The sequence below is a fragment of the Lycorma delicatula genome, chromosome 7, assembly GCF_047948215.1.
Source record: "Lycorma delicatula isolate Av1 chromosome 7, ASM4794821v1, whole genome shotgun sequence".
In the NCBI taxonomy this organism is placed as follows: domain Eukaryota; kingdom Metazoa; phylum Arthropoda; class Insecta; order Hemiptera; family Fulgoridae; genus Lycorma; species Lycorma delicatula.
Window position 1 is genome coordinate 30,267,262 of NC_134461.1, and position 17,301 is coordinate 30,284,562.

Consider the following 17,301-nt stretch of genomic DNA (forward strand, 5'->3'; position numbering starts at 1 on the left):
ATAATAATTACGCGCAAAAATAATGTTTTGGAAAACAATAATATAATGAGATGTCAGCACATGACATTTTAAACTCATAGATTCGCTGTGGCAACTATACATATAAATTTTTTTTGTAGGTTGCTGTGAATTCTGGAGGTAAACATTGTTTGGCATTGACTGCAGATGGTGAAGTTTATTCTTGGGGTGAAGGGGATGATGGAAAGTTGGGTCATGGAGATCGTAGGTTTGTTTTATTTTAATTTTCCTATCACATTTTTAATTTCTGTTAACTGTCTGTTTAACATTTATTATTGTTTTTCTTCAAAATGTTGTTAGTTATAAATTTTTTTAAATGAATTGCTTGTAGTAAAAATTATGAATGAATTTATAAATACTGATTTTTGGTGATGTAAAATTCTAATTTCCAGAACCATTGACTTTTTTTTACTGTGTTTTAGTATGTGTGACCGTCCTTGCTTGATAGAGACTCTGCGTGGCAAAGAAATTATTGAAATTGCTTGTGGAGGTGCACATTCAGCTGCTATTACATCACATGGTGAGCTTTATACTTGGGGTAAAGGTCGCTATGGTCGACTTGGACATGGAGATTCTGAAGATCAGCTTAAACCTAAATTGGTGTGTACATTTTTTCTTCTTGATGACTTGTGTATTTTTTCTCATACTTTGTCTTTTAATTAATAAAAATACAAACATTGGTAACGAAGGTTCTTGTTGATAATGTCTTGTAGTTGTTTCATTATTTTGGTATAACTTGTTTAGAAAAGGGGGTCACCTTCCCTTTCATAGAGTTCTTTCAAATCTGTCCACACTTTGAGTCTTGTTTTCTTGTGTTGTTGCATTAACTCTTTCAGGATGCACTTTGCACTTGTTTTGCTATACTTCAGCTTGTTACCGATAATGTTATGAATTGTGCCAACACTTACTGCAACTGGTTTTGCTATACGTTATACTCTAATATGTCAGTCTTCATGAATAATGTCGTCACTGCAGATTTCAAGCGAAGGAATTGACACTTCAACTGGCCGATCAGGATGTTGCTCGTCAGTCATTGAGGTTTGACTGTTTTTGAACTGTTCTACCTACTTATAAAAATTTCCGTGGTTCATACAGCTTTCACCATACTGTAAAATCATTTGAGAAAAAATTTTTAGCTGGTTTTTCACCTTCAGAAAGCAAAAAACGGATCACTAAATGTTGTTCAACTAATTTGGAAACTTCAAGCGGACACACCATCGTTAAATGCAAGATTGACATTATAAACAAAGCTGTTCTCAGCTCATCCCAGTGATGCCAACCTAAAGTCATGAAAGTACAAAACTCCTCCTACAAACTGTTTCATTTCTACATCAGGTTGTCTCTTTTAATTATAGAATGTCTCCTGTATTTATGTTGTGCCACTGTAACATCTAATTGTTTATAGATTGTTTTTTTTTTGTCTTCCATTATTTGAATGGTTTTATGCAGCTGTCCAAGATCCCCTATCTAGTGCCAGATGTTTCATTTCGCTATACCCCCTACATTCTACATCCCTAACAATTTGTTTTACATATTCCAAACATTGCCTGCCTGTACAATTTTTCCCATCTACCTGTCCCTCCAATATCAAAGTGACTGTTCCAGGATGCCTTAATATGTGGCCTAAAGTCTGTCTCTTCTTTTAACTATATTTTTCCAAATGCTTCTTTCTTCTTCAATTTGCCGCAACACCTCTTCATTTGTCATTTTATTCACGCATCTGATTTTTAACATTCTCCTATAGCACCGCATTTCAAAAGCTTCTAGTCTTTTTGTCTCAGGTACTCCGATTAAGTTTCACTTCCATATAAAACTATGCTCCAAACATATACTTTCAAAAATGTTTTGCTAAAGATTAAATTAATTTTTGATGTAAGCAAATTACATTTCTGACTGAAAGTTCGTTTCAGCTGTGCTATTTGGCATTTTATATATCTTGCTTCATGCATCTTTAGTAATTTTACTTCCCAAATAACAGAATTCTTCTACCTACATAATCTTTTCTCTTCCTATTTGTATATTTAGTGGCCCATCTAAATTATTTCTTATAGGTTGTGTAACTTAATAATATATCATAATTTTTTGATTGGATATTTATGACTATTATCTATTAATAAAATAAATAAAGTTTACAGAAGAAAATAAACAGAATTTTTGTATTCCTTGGAATTACTATCATATGACAGCATGCTTGTCCAAGTTTTGTAGTTCTATATGTTTTTGTAAGATATATATATATTTGCACATCATAAATATTTGCATCTTCAGCCTACTCTGTCGAACCATTGAAACTCCTTTACATCAGAACAAAATTGTCCTAGATTTAAAATATTTGTGAATTCTACAAAAAAAAAGGATATTTTAAATTTTAGTTAGCAATTCAAATGATGATCTGAGTATTACAAAATTAAGTTTTACTATTATTTTCTGTTAGCTTGTTTAGTCTTGGAATGTTTGATTAATACTTTTTAGAATATAAAGTTAAAAGAAAATTACTAAACCTTTTTCATTAAAAGAGCATGTCTAAAATTCAAGATATAACCTTTTTTATCACTCTTTTTACTATGTTGCTAACTGATGTCTTTACAAATTTGTTTTTAAATAGTTTTATGAGTAGAGTTAACTTAATGTAGAAAAACTTAGTTAAGTTCTTTTTTTAGTAAAATTCTAAATTAAGTTAATATAAAATTAACTTAGTTTTGAGATAACTTAAGTTTCTTTTTTCTGATTAGATAATTTCCTTGAGTCTTTTAAAAATTCAGTACTCCACATATATTCTGTTTTTATGAACTTCTGTTGGTGCTAAAATTAAACAAATATACTAAAACCTTAATGCTGTCACAATTGACATCACAAGGACAAGAAAATCTCAGTAATGGAGTTTATGTGATAATCACGTAGGATTTATAAATATTGTTCTGGAATGATTTTTATGAACTTCATCAAATGTTATTTAAATTTTGTTTCCCTTTATTATTTTGTTCAGGTTGAGAGATTATTAGGTTATCGAGTATGGGATGTAGCATGTGGAAGTGGTGATGCTCAAACTCTGTGTATAACAGAGGATGATACTGTATGGTCATGGGGTGATGGTGATTATGGTAAACTAGGTCGTGGAGGTTCTGATGGTTGCAAGGTAAATATTTTTTTTTTTTTTATTATTTTCACTATTATGTGTTAATATTTAATGAAACTTTAAACAAAACTGTATGTGAGTCTTGAAGATTTTCCTGTAAAAAAAATTGCATTTGAGCTTGTTAAAAATTTTTATGTTTTTGATTTATAAACAAAAATCTCTGATTTATAATTTGTTTATCATCAAATATGATAGTGATTACCACGCAAAACATACTTAATATAATAGCATAACTTTGATGCAGCCACTTTGATGCAAGGACTGGGATAAGTTTTCAGAAACTAATACTTATACTTTGGATCAGGAATATAGCAAGAGCATTGGTGGTACAGAGGTTCACATTACTCAGTCCAAGATTCAAAAATTTACCTTGGATGAGTTATATTGAATCTTTGCAGAAGTATTCTGATACGAAGGGATCAAAAACCATCTATAGTCTTGTTTCGCCATCTTCTATCGTAGGACTACTGGTCTCTGCGTCTTAATACACATTCTTTGGTGATGTTTTCAAAATTATGGAAAATGCATTTGGTTTTCTGCATTAGCTCCTATGGTTTCAGAGGTACTAGTTGTGCAATGTACTAAATAAGTTTTCTGTTAAAAAATCATTAAATGCTTTGTTATATTTATATTAAGAGAATTATAATATGCAATAAAATGTTCATTTGTCAGTACTGCCCCTGGAAATGATAGCATTCTGTTCTGGCCCACCTTGTAAATTTTACTTGAATTTGTACAACATTTTTTAAAACTGTAGTTTTCCAAAGTAACTGTGAGTTATATTTGATATCTGTATTAAAGCCTGAAAAGGACATTTTTTAGGCCACAGTTTTATCACCTAATTACATTTACAAATTCATCCAATTACAAGTAAGTTTTAGTTATGTATTGTAAATAACAGCTAGTGGGATACAAACAGACATGTGTGCTTAAATTTGACAGAGCCTTGTTAAGATTTTGATTGAATTATAGTTCACTGGTCTACTCTTCTCCCAGGCAGATAGTTCATACTGTTCATAAAAACTTCCTTCAACTTGCTATCAATGCATTCCAATCTAGCCCAATTGTAAGAATTTATTGGAGTTAGTGAGTATATCTGAAAATGACATCAGTTAATGTTTGATTATCTACATGTGTTATAAAAACATAACTTCAACATCACTTGTATGATATTGTCTACAGCAATAGGCTCAATGACCACTTTTTGGAACATCTACACTAATTGTTCCAATGAGTGTTTAATATGTACAGTATTTTCAATGTTGGGTCTCATCAAATTTGCCACCATTTGCTCTCCAACAGTGTGATTTTCTGTCTTGGACATTTCTACCACTCAATTTTCACCTTCACCTAATTAAATATAAAAAATTGGTACTAATCACTTGATGCAGCAGGAATTTTGCAAACTTCTGTCCATTCTGAATTAGGATATAATATTTACATTGATGGCTCTAAGCTGGATGATTATGTTGAATGTTCCTTTGTGGTTGTTTACATATCAGTCCACCTCACAATGCAGTGTATTTACTGGCAAGCTATGGCCCATCATCATGTCACAGGTAGATTCCACCATATTCTGAAGTGGCTATTTCAGTTTATGGTCTTCATGTACATTAGTTCATGTCTGATATTTTCAATACACATCCAAAAATCTGCTATATCTTAGCTACTATAGTACACATAGTTTCTGCTTTCTTCTTAGCTATACATAATTTGCAAACAAAGAAGAGTTCATTTAACAACTAAAGAAGCTTGCATTCAGCCGTCCTTTATAAAACATTTATCATCTGATTATGATTATCACACAAATATATCCATTCTGATTATTATGCATGCTTCCTGAAATACTGGTTGAAGGATAATTAACAGAATGAGCGGTTGAATGAAACTAAGCGATGTCACATTAAAGCTTGTATATTACAAGGAATTAATCAGAGTGAGATAGTCTTTTAAGAAATAGTCATTTATCATTTACATTTGGTGCACATCAGGTTAATACATGAATTCTCATTCATCAAGCATCCACTGTGCCAATTTGATAACTTGCATTACAGTTCGTTATATTTTCTTTGTGTGTTATGAGAATTATGTTTAACTAAATAAAAACTAGCTATATGTTTTTCAGATGCCTTCAATCTGTTTGACATTTATTTCAATTTTAATTGTTGCTTTTGGTAGTTTTCTCAAATAGTTTTGAGAAGAGGGGTTTTAGTTAGCAATTTTTTGGATTTCATCATTTGTGGAATCAATTTATCTGGTCACCCTTAATAAAAATCCAAAATTGTTAGAATAGATCAAAATGATAATTTTTGATATTTTTCTGTTACATTTAAGGGCAAGGGTAGATTTACCTTTGTGCATGTTTTTATAATACGTAAAAAGAAAATAATGATTACTTAGTATATTTTACTAATTTCTTATTTTACAGTAGTTTCTAATTCTCTTTAGGTATAAGAATTTATGATAGTAATATTTATTACTGAATATTCAAGACTTTTTCTAAAATAACATGTTATTATGAGAGAATATTTAGGGTTGACAATATTTTATGTTTCGTTTTTTATTAATTTTAATTTGAGATCTTTTATTGATTTTTATAGGTGCCTATGAAAATAGATTCTCTTGCTGGACTTGGTGTTATTAAAGTTGAGTGCGGTTCACAATTTTCAGTTGCTTTGATGCGTTCTGGAAGTGTTTATACATGGTTAGCCTTTGTATATTAGTTTTAATAAAATTTAAAAATATGTTATTTATATTTTATAAGTAATAACATTTTAAAAATGTCATTAAATGGGTAAGATAAAAAACAGGCAATATCTTCAAGTTCACTTAGTTTGAGAAATTTTCTATCAAATTCATTTAGAAGCATTCCAATAACATCAGCATATTTGTCGTAAGCAACAGTCTTGTTATTTTTAGATTCATCTGCCAGATTTTGATAGTGTTTTAAATCACGACGCTTTAGTTGCATTGCAAGCATATTTAATTTTTCCTTAAATGACTTCAAAATGCTAATCATATGTATTATTGTTTTACCTTTACCCTGTAGTTGCTGATTTAATTGGTTTAATTTTTCAGTAACATCACAGAAAAAAGCAAGATCGAGAAGCCAATCTTGATCATTTAATTGCGGATATGAATCACCTTCAGATTGTAAATATGAGGTTATATGTGGCAGAAATTCTCTAAATCTTGCTAAAAATGTAGCATGACTTAACCATCTTACATCAGTATGAAGTAACAGTTCATTGTGTTCTTCACCGCATTCATTCAGCAAAGCGCGAAACTGACGACGTGACAAACTTTTAGATCTTATGGAATTTACAATTTTAAACGCAACATCCATAACATGATTGAATTTTAACACTTTTGAACATAATATTTGAGTATGTATGATACAATGATAGTCAATAAAATTTGGAATGTCATCATCACCTTTACACAAAGCAACGAAGCCACTTTTGTTGCCAATCATTGCTGGAGCCCCGTCAGTGGTTATTGATACCAACTTGCAGATTGGAAAATTTGTTCGTGCAATATAATTTTTAAATAAATCAAAGATATCTTGACCTCTTGTGCGATCATGCATTGGAATAATAGTTAATAATTCTTCTGTAACCAACATATCATCGAAAACCATTAGAATAAAAACACATAATTGTGCAGTACCGATATAGTCCGTAGATTCGTCAAACTGCAGTGATAATACAACGCATTTATTAATGTTTTCATGTAAAATGTCTTCAAGATTTCGGCTCATTCCTTCTGTTCTACGCATAACTGTATTTCGCGATAACGACATATTTTTGATTAATGTCATTATTTCAGATTTATTTTTAAAATTCTGAAACAATTCTTCTCCAGCTTTAATGAATGCCTCTTTCCATATTTCCCCATCTTGAAACGGTTTGTTGTGTTTAATCAAAGTTTCAGCAACTTTGAATGAAGCAATCGTAGCTGTCTTCAAATTTGTATTGTATTTTAAAAAACTATTTTGTTGTGCAGTTATTTGTGCCTTCAGTTGTTGCACTTTTGTTTTTCTTAACGCAGTGCCACGTGGATAATCTTCTTCGTAATTTTTATGATTTGTTAGATAATGTCTTTTAACGTTTTCTTTCTTAGACAAAGCTACTGTTGCATTGCAAATAAAACAGATACATTTATCTTTCATCATAGTAAAGAAATAATCTTCTTCCCATTCACTGTGATAATGATACGTTTTTTTCCTGCTTGTACTTGGATTATTCATTCTAAAATAATAGGGTTAAATATTATTTTAGAATTTACCTACTAAAGATATTATTGCGGAATATTTAAAACACACTGATACTGATATGCGCCCTGTCTATGTTCGCTACAGAGAAAAAGCAAGTTGAGACACACGGCCACACAGCTACCAACTAGCGCCGACAGAGCGCGTTCAGTATTACTACATTGTTTATCTTATCAGGATAAATATAAACAGTATGTGTATGTTTCACAAATAATTTATTATTGTAAGATTAAATTATAGAATTAAGAATTTCAATCATTTATTTAAGTTAGAACAAATTGTTCAACTTTGGCTTCGCGGGCTACTTTTAAAACCTTTGCGGTCGACCGCGGTCGACTTGTTGGCCATCCCTGCTATATATGATGCTTTTTTTAAATTAAGGTCTATTTTGAATTTGCCGCCTATTTATGGAATGTAAATTTAAATTCCTATGTAACAGAAAAACTCTGACATTGCACTGATTTGTAAAAAGAGATTGTTCTGTTAGTACGTTTATTCTTCATGAAGATGTAATTATTTTATTATAAAGCAGTACTTTATATAGTTATTTTTACATAGATGTTAAAATCTGTTTTGGTAGTAATTTTAAGATTAAAACAAAAGAAAATAATTAGGGATAAACAGTTACCAAATAATTAGGGATAAACAATTCTACTAGGATTAATGTATAACAGTGTAAAATAGGGAACTATACCTAAAATTAGAAGTTGAGATTATCCAAAATGGTTAAATGCTTCAAAACTTAAAAGCCATTTTGATTAAGTAGATTATCTGTACTATAATGATGACTACAATTTTATAAGTATCTTACTTGGATATTGAATTTCCAAATTAATTTTCAGATTTATTTTGTTATTAAATTTTGATTTTTATAAATTCCATTTTCATTTTTTAATCTTTTCCAGTTAACATCTTATTATTTAAATTTAATTAGATCTTATTATTTAAGTTTAATTAATGATAAGTATTTCACTTTCATTAACATTTAACTTCAAAAATTTTCTCATTACTGGATGTCTTTACAACTCTTAAAATTTACTTGCAGGGTAGTGCATGCATTGTGGTATGCAATGGTATTTGAACGCATCCAGTTCATTATTGTTTACACATTTAAAAAGTACTTTATTTTTGTGTTGTATATTTTGAATATTGGTTTTGTTATTCTCCATGCTCATTTCTAAAAGTTTTATTAAGATTTTTCATAGTTGAGAACAGTGTTGTATTTTATTGATCATGTTGTCTGGGGGATAATAACCTGTCTAGTTCTTCACTTAGAAAAATATTCCTTCAATTTTTTGATATTTAAAAAATTTTTCCGTAGGGGAAAAGGAGATTATCACAGATTGGGACATGGTTCAGATGATCACGTAAGAAGACCCCGTAAGGTTGCTGCTTTGCAAGGCAAAAAGATAATCAGCATTGCTACAGGTATACATTTTAATGTTTTCATGAATGTTACTTTCATGATGCTTTTCATGAAAAGCATCATCAGTTAGATCCCTTCACCCTGTTCTACATTATTTATTTACTTCTTATAGATTTTTTAATCATTTTTCTATTGTAATTATACAAAAAATCTCTTCATTATAAATTTTCACTATTCTGCCAAATATTTGAAACGTTTATCCTCACCATATTTATTTCTAAAGTAAATCAATTATCTTACAAACATATTGTAATGGTAGAGAAGCTATTAGTAATAGAAAGTACCAGAATAAGAAAGAAAGAGAAAATGAAGAACATAAGGAGACTAATAGATTGAAAAAGAAAAATCCAGAAACAACAACACAGAATTCTTCCTAAAATAGTGTAGAGGGTTCGGACAATAGAAACAGCTTGAAATGCTTGAACAAATAAAAGATAGATTGGCGGCTGTTAGTACAGGTAAACCCCTAGGCCTGGAGTACCAGCAAACTATGGTACACTGTGATAAATGTGTGGTCATTTGACTTGGTGTGTGAGAGCATTCAAAGTGTCTATCTCTTGTTAACTTTGTATTCATTTTAATTAGCTGTTGTGAAGTTCACAGTAAAATCAGAATTGTATTTTTAATTTATAATTTACTTATTTTGTTAATAGTAAGTTATCCTAGAATAAATAAATTGTATCAGTAAAACTCTGTGTGCTATCTGACACCAATAACACACAACAATATCAAACCAATGACATGCAAAATATTATTTAGTAGTATAATTGATTACAACCAATTTAATAAGTTTAAATATAAACTTAAATTTAATAAGATTTTATTTAATAAGCTTATCTTGTTCAAAATCATTTTGGTGGTTTATTAATAACAGTTACTATATTTTTAAATTAAGTATTTTTTCTACTGTTCTTATTTTTCTGTTGTTATTTCTAATTATAAAAAATATAATAAACTCTACCATGTTACGTATCTTTAAACATCTAATAGATCATTGTATAAAAAAGCAGTCCAGTTTTGAAAAGATATAAAAATACTAAAAATAAATAAGATACATTTCTTTATTTAGTGTACCTACTTATAGAAATATAATTCTTTACCTTAATTATTGGTATTATATATTGATATATTGGTATTATATATAATTTATTTATTGAAAATTACATTTGGTTTATATAGTCATTGTTGTTCAGTATTTATTGAGATAAACCTTTTACTCTATTCTGTTTTATTTTTTGGTAGTGCAATAATAACACTGTTAATAGTTAAATGGTCACAGAAATCATTCTCTGAACAGAGCATTTCTTGGATAGTTTACTAATTTCTTATGTCAGCTATTTAAAGTAAATTTTTTTAATTACTTCTAGTCCATCAAATAATTTATTACTTTTGTCTAATGGTAAAAATATTAACTGAAAAGGAAACTTATACTTTTTATATGAAAAAAATATTTGTAGGCCTATGGTTGTTTCAATAGATTGAAGTTGGTCTTAGCCTGCATTTTCTACATTAAAAATGGAAAATTGTTGCTTATATGTGTTCTAGAAATAAAAATAATGATCATTGTTTGAAGTAGATTATATCTTAGTATTTTATATAGGTTCATTACACTGTGTCGCATGTAGTGAACAAGGTGAAGTGTTTACTTGGGGAGATAATGATGAAGGCCAACTTGGAGATGGATCAACAAATGCTATTCAAAAACCACGCCTTGTTGTTGCCTTACAGGTAAAGACATAACTTGTTTTATTTGATTTAAATTGTAATTATGGTGTAACTTATTTTAAACTAATTTCTAAGATTTGTATCGCATAAATGGGAGTAGCTGTTCAAACTATTATATTCCCTTATTCAAATTACCAATCCGTTTCTTTAAATTATGATTATATTTTATTTGTTTTATTGTTGAACCTTAATAATTGTTTATTTCATTGTTTGAATTTTTTATATGTGAGCAATGTAACTTTACCAGCAAAATATTTTTTTTAGATGTTTGCCATTATTGTTCGTGGTGATGATTTGTTGTGTGATTATCATTTGAAAGAAGTTTTCTGTTTGGGTGGTAATTGACTTAATCCTTTGCACTCCTGTGTCCTGCATTGCAGTCCATGGTGTTCTGCCAATAGGGTCCAATTTGTTTAGGGTGTGTGCTGTCATTGGTATGACAAGTGGGTGCAGACCATACGAGCCATGCGGACACGTAAGAAAAATTTTGTTGAAGTCCAAAGGGTTAAGGAAAGTATATGATCTCCGTACTAGAAATGATGGGCCAATATCTTTACTGATGTTTTTGTCATTGTTTTCTTGTTGCTTCAGTGTATTAAGAGATTTTAAAAATAATAAGAGTATTTCACATAAATGATCATCCTCAGTACTAAATTTTTATTTCATAAAAATTAGCTTATTTTTATTACTCATGTTGATTCTGTTAGTGAACACACTTTCTTCTTTCCATAGAGGTGATTAATTAATATTAAATTATTTAATGATAGTAAATTAAATAAAAATAGTGTCATTCACTGAAGTAAGATGGGGAAAGTATTATTTGCTTGGAGAATTTTGTATTTTTGAACAAGAATTCATATAATAGTAGATCCAGGTTTCTATTGGAGCTGGTATTTATACCAGTTAATTCTTAGTATTTTGTAAATTTGTCAAAATTTCATATTAACAATATATATGATTAATAAGATTTTGTAAAGAAATAAAAATTATTTTTATCTTATTCAAATAAGATTTTCAGGTTGATTCCAATGTCATTACCATTCCAATGCCATTTTTATTAGATTGAAGTGTTTTATTAAATTACAAGTTAATGGGGGTCAAATTGATTTTATTTAAACAGAATCAAGAGATACTAATTTGCTTTTTAGCACCCTAATAAAACACTAAACTTATCGTTATTAAATATTTATTATACCCACATATATTCTCATATAAATTATAATGTCATCTCTTGGGGCTCTCAAAGAAACCTGAATGCATTTTTAAGTTTCAAAAATGGGCTGTCAGATCATTATCTTGTGCTCATAACTATGAATCGTGTTGACCTATGTTTAAATACAATAACTTACCTTTGTGTTTAGATTTATAAATGTGCAATTTTTGCTAAGAAGATTGTTGTTTTTGTGATATTCAACGCTATACATCAGCTTAAGAGAAAAGTTCTTATTACGTTGTCATTTTTAATAAATTGCCAAACCATTTGAAAAATCTTCCAACCAATTTATACAATTAAAAAATTTACTTTCACAAAAACAATATTATTCTGTTGATGAATTTTTTAATAATACAAATTAAAAATAAAATCTTTCTTTATTCTGTTTTAACTTGTACATAAGTATGTGTTCAGAATAATTTTCATAAGTGCCATTTGAATTGTAGCTTATTTTGTAGTAATTTTTTATATGTATTTTTTATGTATACATGTATGTATGTATGTATGTATGTATTTTTGTTCGACCGTAGCAGCTGAGTGGCTGAACCAGTTTATATATATGACCTTGCATTGGAATCCTTACATTACCAGAAGTGTCATAGGCTCTATATATAAATATACTATTTATGTAACAATAAAGTCACAAATTAATTTACTATTTATATAACAACAAAATAACCAATCACCAAACACAGTAACAGAACCTAAAAAAACTAATACCAAAAATCAACTTTCACAGGATCCCGCATTGTCAGCCTGTACAAAATTCCAAAATTACATCAGATAAAAATAAAAAATAAATAAAGAAAATTTTGTCCTTCAACGAAAATATTTAAATGCAGTCTAGGAGGGGAGTGGGAGGGGCTTGAATAGTAATTTTCCTACATTAAAGGAATGATTGGTCACTCATTACTTGATTTAATTAAATACAGTAAACTATGTTTAATCCTTTATTTTCATATCTTATTTTTGGTTCAATTTATTGTTATTTTTTGCATTTAAATAAGTATTTGGACTTTAAAACATTTATTTTTATCTTATAATTTGTTTTTATATTTATAATTTATCTTATGTTGATGTGATCTATACTTCAGTTTATCTTTAGTGTAATCATTATATTTAATAGAGTAACCACATTGGTTTGAACAATTTTTATTCTGTTTAAATCGATGTCTCTTATTTTATTTATGATTATGGACTGTCTTTAAACATTTTCATTTGTAACTGATATAATATATGTACTTTATTTTCAAATGTGGCTATAATGAAATAGCAACTGTTTATAAGTGTTGTACTTTTGTACGTTCATAATATAATCTTTTTCTATTTTAAGTTCATTAAATATTTTATAACTTCTATAATCCTTTAAAACTAATTATTGAAATCTCAGTAAAAGATTTTATATATTTTAAATTTAAGTGATAATTAATTATTTTCTGATCATATATAAAACAAGATGCATCTGTACACTTATACAAAATAATGATATCAAGGATCTGTTGATATCCTTGAGAAGATGTTACATGCTTCTTAAATTTTAGTCCAATTTACATTATTTCAGTTTATTATATTACTATTACACTCTATTCTCTAACTTTGATTTAAATAAAATAAAAAAATTTCTCAAGTTAGTTTATTTTTCATAGTAGAATAGGCAACATTTTACATTGGAACAATAAAATAACATTTCCTGTAATGTTATTGCCCAGTTTTATTAAATACTTTTCCCTATGTGGCAATGTAAATCCAAACATTTTATTGCAGAATACTCTAATCAAGGGCAGTTGTGTAGTTGATACTAGAATTTGGTCAGCTACAAAATTGTTTTTACCCTTTGTATTGTCTCTAATTTTATACTCTTTCTTCCTGTTTTAAAAATATATTGTGAACCAAATTTCTGTACTGTTTTAGATTTCTTCTTTAATATCTTCTTTTTTTTTAAATTGTTTATGACCTTATCTCAATCTCTCATTTCAGAATATCATTTAATTAATATTATTAAAAAAAAAGTTATTATAATTAATTTCTTGATGCAAGTTCCAATAAATACTGAAAATTTATTTTGATGTTAATTGTAATAAGTTATTTTAAATGAGTTTAAAAATATCATAACAGTATCTCTAAACCATTCTTTTTTCAGTTAAATTGAAACTTTACTTGACTGTATCACTTTTTTGGAATCAATGATAAATAGTTGAACTGCTTGCAGAAAAAGTAAATATACTCTTAACAAAGTAGTGTGGTATATTTTAGTCTCATTTGTATAAATTTTTACTATATTTTTAGATTAGGTTTTGGAATAAGGTTTCCTTTTTTTAGAGGTATTGACCTATATTTATTAGGTAATAGAAGAAGCCAACAGTGTACAGTAATAATTGCACTTATATTACTAATCTATAAGATCTGGTTTGTTGAATCTGACATCAACTATTCAAATTATTGTTTTTACCTATAAATATTTTCTTTTGTAAAAATAAGATTGTGTCTTGATCATAATTATGAATATTGTCTAAAAGTGCTTTTCTTTATCAAAATAGTATTGAAAAATTATTTGAATTCATAACTAAATTAAATCATTTATTTGGTCCAATGCATATAATATAATGGTCTCTAATTATTTAAAATGATATTTGTGATTTAATGAGTACATACATGTATTATTGTTTTTTTTTTTAATTTTTCAATGTAAAGGGAAAAAAAATAACAAGAGTTGCTTGTGGTTCTGCTCATACTTTGGCCTGGAGTACGGATAAACCATTATCAAGTCGTCTTCCACTCCGTGTACCTTTGGAATATGATGTTTTACGAGAATTACCACCCACATTATTACGAAGCAGGCTGGTATTACTTCACCATTTTTCTGATTTGCTTTGTCCTGTTGTCACTATGTTTCCACTTACTGGTGATGTTAGCCTAGATTCATTACGAGGTACTCTTGTCTACGCTACCAAAGAAGCGACATTCAGAAAGGTAATTAATAGTCTTTACTTGGTCATCTCTTTCTGTGTAAGTTTTATTTCACTGAATATTATTTATCATGACTACTGATTTATATTGATGTAGTTTTTTTTTTCAAATTGCACTGAATATTGTTAAATAAAGTTAAGTAATGTTAGTTAATAAAGATAGTAATGTTAGATAGAATAACCTAACATGGTTGTTCATAATTTGAGATACGTCATCCCAAAACTGGCAGAGCTATTCTTAAAATAAACTTCCAGTGTCAGACTTTTTATAAGGAAAGTTAAAAATGTAGTGTTTTTGTTGCCTTTTTCACTGAGACATACTTACTGTTGCCCAACTATAGGTACCAAGCCTAAAAAACTGCAAAAAATTTTCAGCTCTATAAGTGATATCTTGACTCTGTTCACCACAGGAACTAGCTAGTGAACATAATACTGCTTTATGTGTCATAACTGTATAAGAAATGCTGAAACAGAAAGTTTAAATCAGCAAACCACATTGAAGAAACACCCCTTGAAGAAACAAAACATTACTAATTTGTAAAACTTGTTTCTGTTTGATGGAAGAGAACCTTTATTTTATTTTAGTAGATTTCTACAACTAACATCGTTTCTCAGCACCCAGTTTCCACTTCTCTCGATCTTCTACATTCTCCACTGCCATATTTTTTCCCTTCATTCCCTGTTTCACTTTATCCTTTATTCACTGTAAGCTCTTCTGTCAAACTAGACCCTATCTTTACTCTTAAAGAGTTTTCTTCATGTAATTTCATGCATATACGAAGTTTTAATTTACTCCAATCTCTTAACTTCTTTCATAAATTATTTATGAGAACATTGTCTTATGCCTTTTCTAAGTTTATTGAAGCAATATGAGTCTTCTGCCACTTGCATCCATTTTTCTAGCAACAGTTTATGAGCAAAAAGTTCTGTTGTTGATCTCCCTGCTCTAAGATCTACCTGCTTTTCCTTGAATACCAGCAGTTTCCCTCTCAAATAAGGTTTTTAAAACTTTATCCGAAAAGTACCCTCTCCAAAAAGTAGAATACCTCCAAACTTCTATAATTCTTAGGGTCATCTGTTTTCACCTTTAAAGTAAAGATTTTGATGTTTCCACTCACTTCCAATTATACTGAGAAAAATTTGGATTAAGAAGACACTATTATTCACCACAGTTTGGATAGCATGAAGATGCACTTGCGTGAGCTAGTGAATATATAAAGTGAATATGAAAATTTAGTCACAAAAGCATTGAAAATATTAATCCCTTTCACCACATCTTACCTTTGTGAAAAGGTTTTTTCGTCTATCATTGCACTAAAAACTAAATGTAGGAATTATCTTTTATCACTTGAAAACAATTTGCTTTTGTGTGTTTCTAACATAGTTTCATGTATGGAAAAACTTTTAAATGAAAAAAAAAACATAACCATCTCATTAGTTTATTTTCTTTCATCTGTACTTATAAATGTAAGTAAAATGTTTATACGAGGGCTATTTTTCAAGGTCCAATCAGTCGCGAAATAAAAACCCGTGCAAAAAGTGGATGAACCTTTGCGCATATGTGTTGCGCAGCGTCTCTAGTATGGCCTTCAATCATGCTGCATCACTTCGTTTAGTTCTGAACACGCAGCTAGCACGTAAACATGTCTGCAACAATAGCATCTCCCGCCAAGTGTGAAGTGCGTGCCGTAATTCAGGCTGAGGGGTGTTATGCAGCTGAAATTCATCGACGAATAAGTAATGTGTACGGCAAAACTTCAATTAATGACAGCAAAGTGCGACAATGGTGCAGGAACTTTAAAGCAGGATGTACAGATGTTCATGATGCAGGCGGTCAGGGAAGGAATCGGGTGTCAACCGATGATCTCGTTGAGCAAGTGGATGAGGCAATTCGAGAAAATCGTCGGTTCACAATTTCTGTATTGAGTGATTCGTTTCAAGGTCAGCTCTCTACACTATTGTGAGTGAGAGACTTCAGTACCGCAAACTGTATGCGAGATGGGTTTCCAAGATGCTGTCCCACTATCACAAAACAATGAGAGTGGACACCTCCCTAACGTTTCTCCAGCACCACCACAATGAAGAAGAAGATTTTTTGAACAAAATTGTCACAGGGGACGAGACATGGGTCCATTTTGAAACTGAAGAAACAAAAAAACAATCCAAACAGTGGATGCATTCTCATTCTCCCAGTAAACCAAAGAAGTTCAAGCGAACCTTCTCCAACAGAAAATGTATGGCTACTGTGTTCTGGGACCGGAATGGAGTTCTCTTGGTGGAATTCATGCAACGTGGCATGACCATATCACTACAGCCTCATACTGCGTGACTCTTCATCATCTATGAAGGGCAATTCAGAATAAGCAGAGAGGAATGTTGTCATCAGGCATGACGAGGGTATTGGAAAGTTGATACCACACTACGACAAATGACTAAATCGGAGTGGCAACTATGTAAGTTCTTGTTACAAAAAAAATTTTTTTTTCTCTGAGGTCTTAATTTCGTGACCGATCGGACTTGAAAAAAAAATAACCCTCGTAATAA

General features: G+C 29.7%; 1 protein-coding gene across 3 annotated transcripts in view; it reads left to right on the plus strand.

Moving 5' to 3' along the window:
- The window catches only part of HERC2 (E3 ubiquitin-protein ligase HERC2), a 276,358-nt gene that overhangs the window by 222,532 nt on the left and 36,525 nt on the right, over positions 1 to 17,301 (plus strand). For all 3 annotated transcript variants that reach the window (XM_075372110.1, XM_075372111.1, XM_075372112.1), the window contains 7 exons: positions 120 to 226; positions 441 to 618; positions 3,005 to 3,154; positions 5,755 to 5,858; positions 8,749 to 8,855; positions 10,454 to 10,581; positions 14,483 to 14,761. In XM_075372110.1, coding sequence (XP_075228225.1) covers positions 120 to 226; positions 441 to 618; positions 3,005 to 3,154; positions 5,755 to 5,858; positions 8,749 to 8,855; positions 10,454 to 10,581; positions 14,483 to 14,761 — 1,053 coding nt within the window. The remainder of the gene's footprint in view (positions 1 to 119; positions 227 to 440; positions 619 to 3,004; positions 3,155 to 5,754; positions 5,859 to 8,748; positions 8,856 to 10,453; positions 10,582 to 14,482; positions 14,762 to 17,301) is intronic.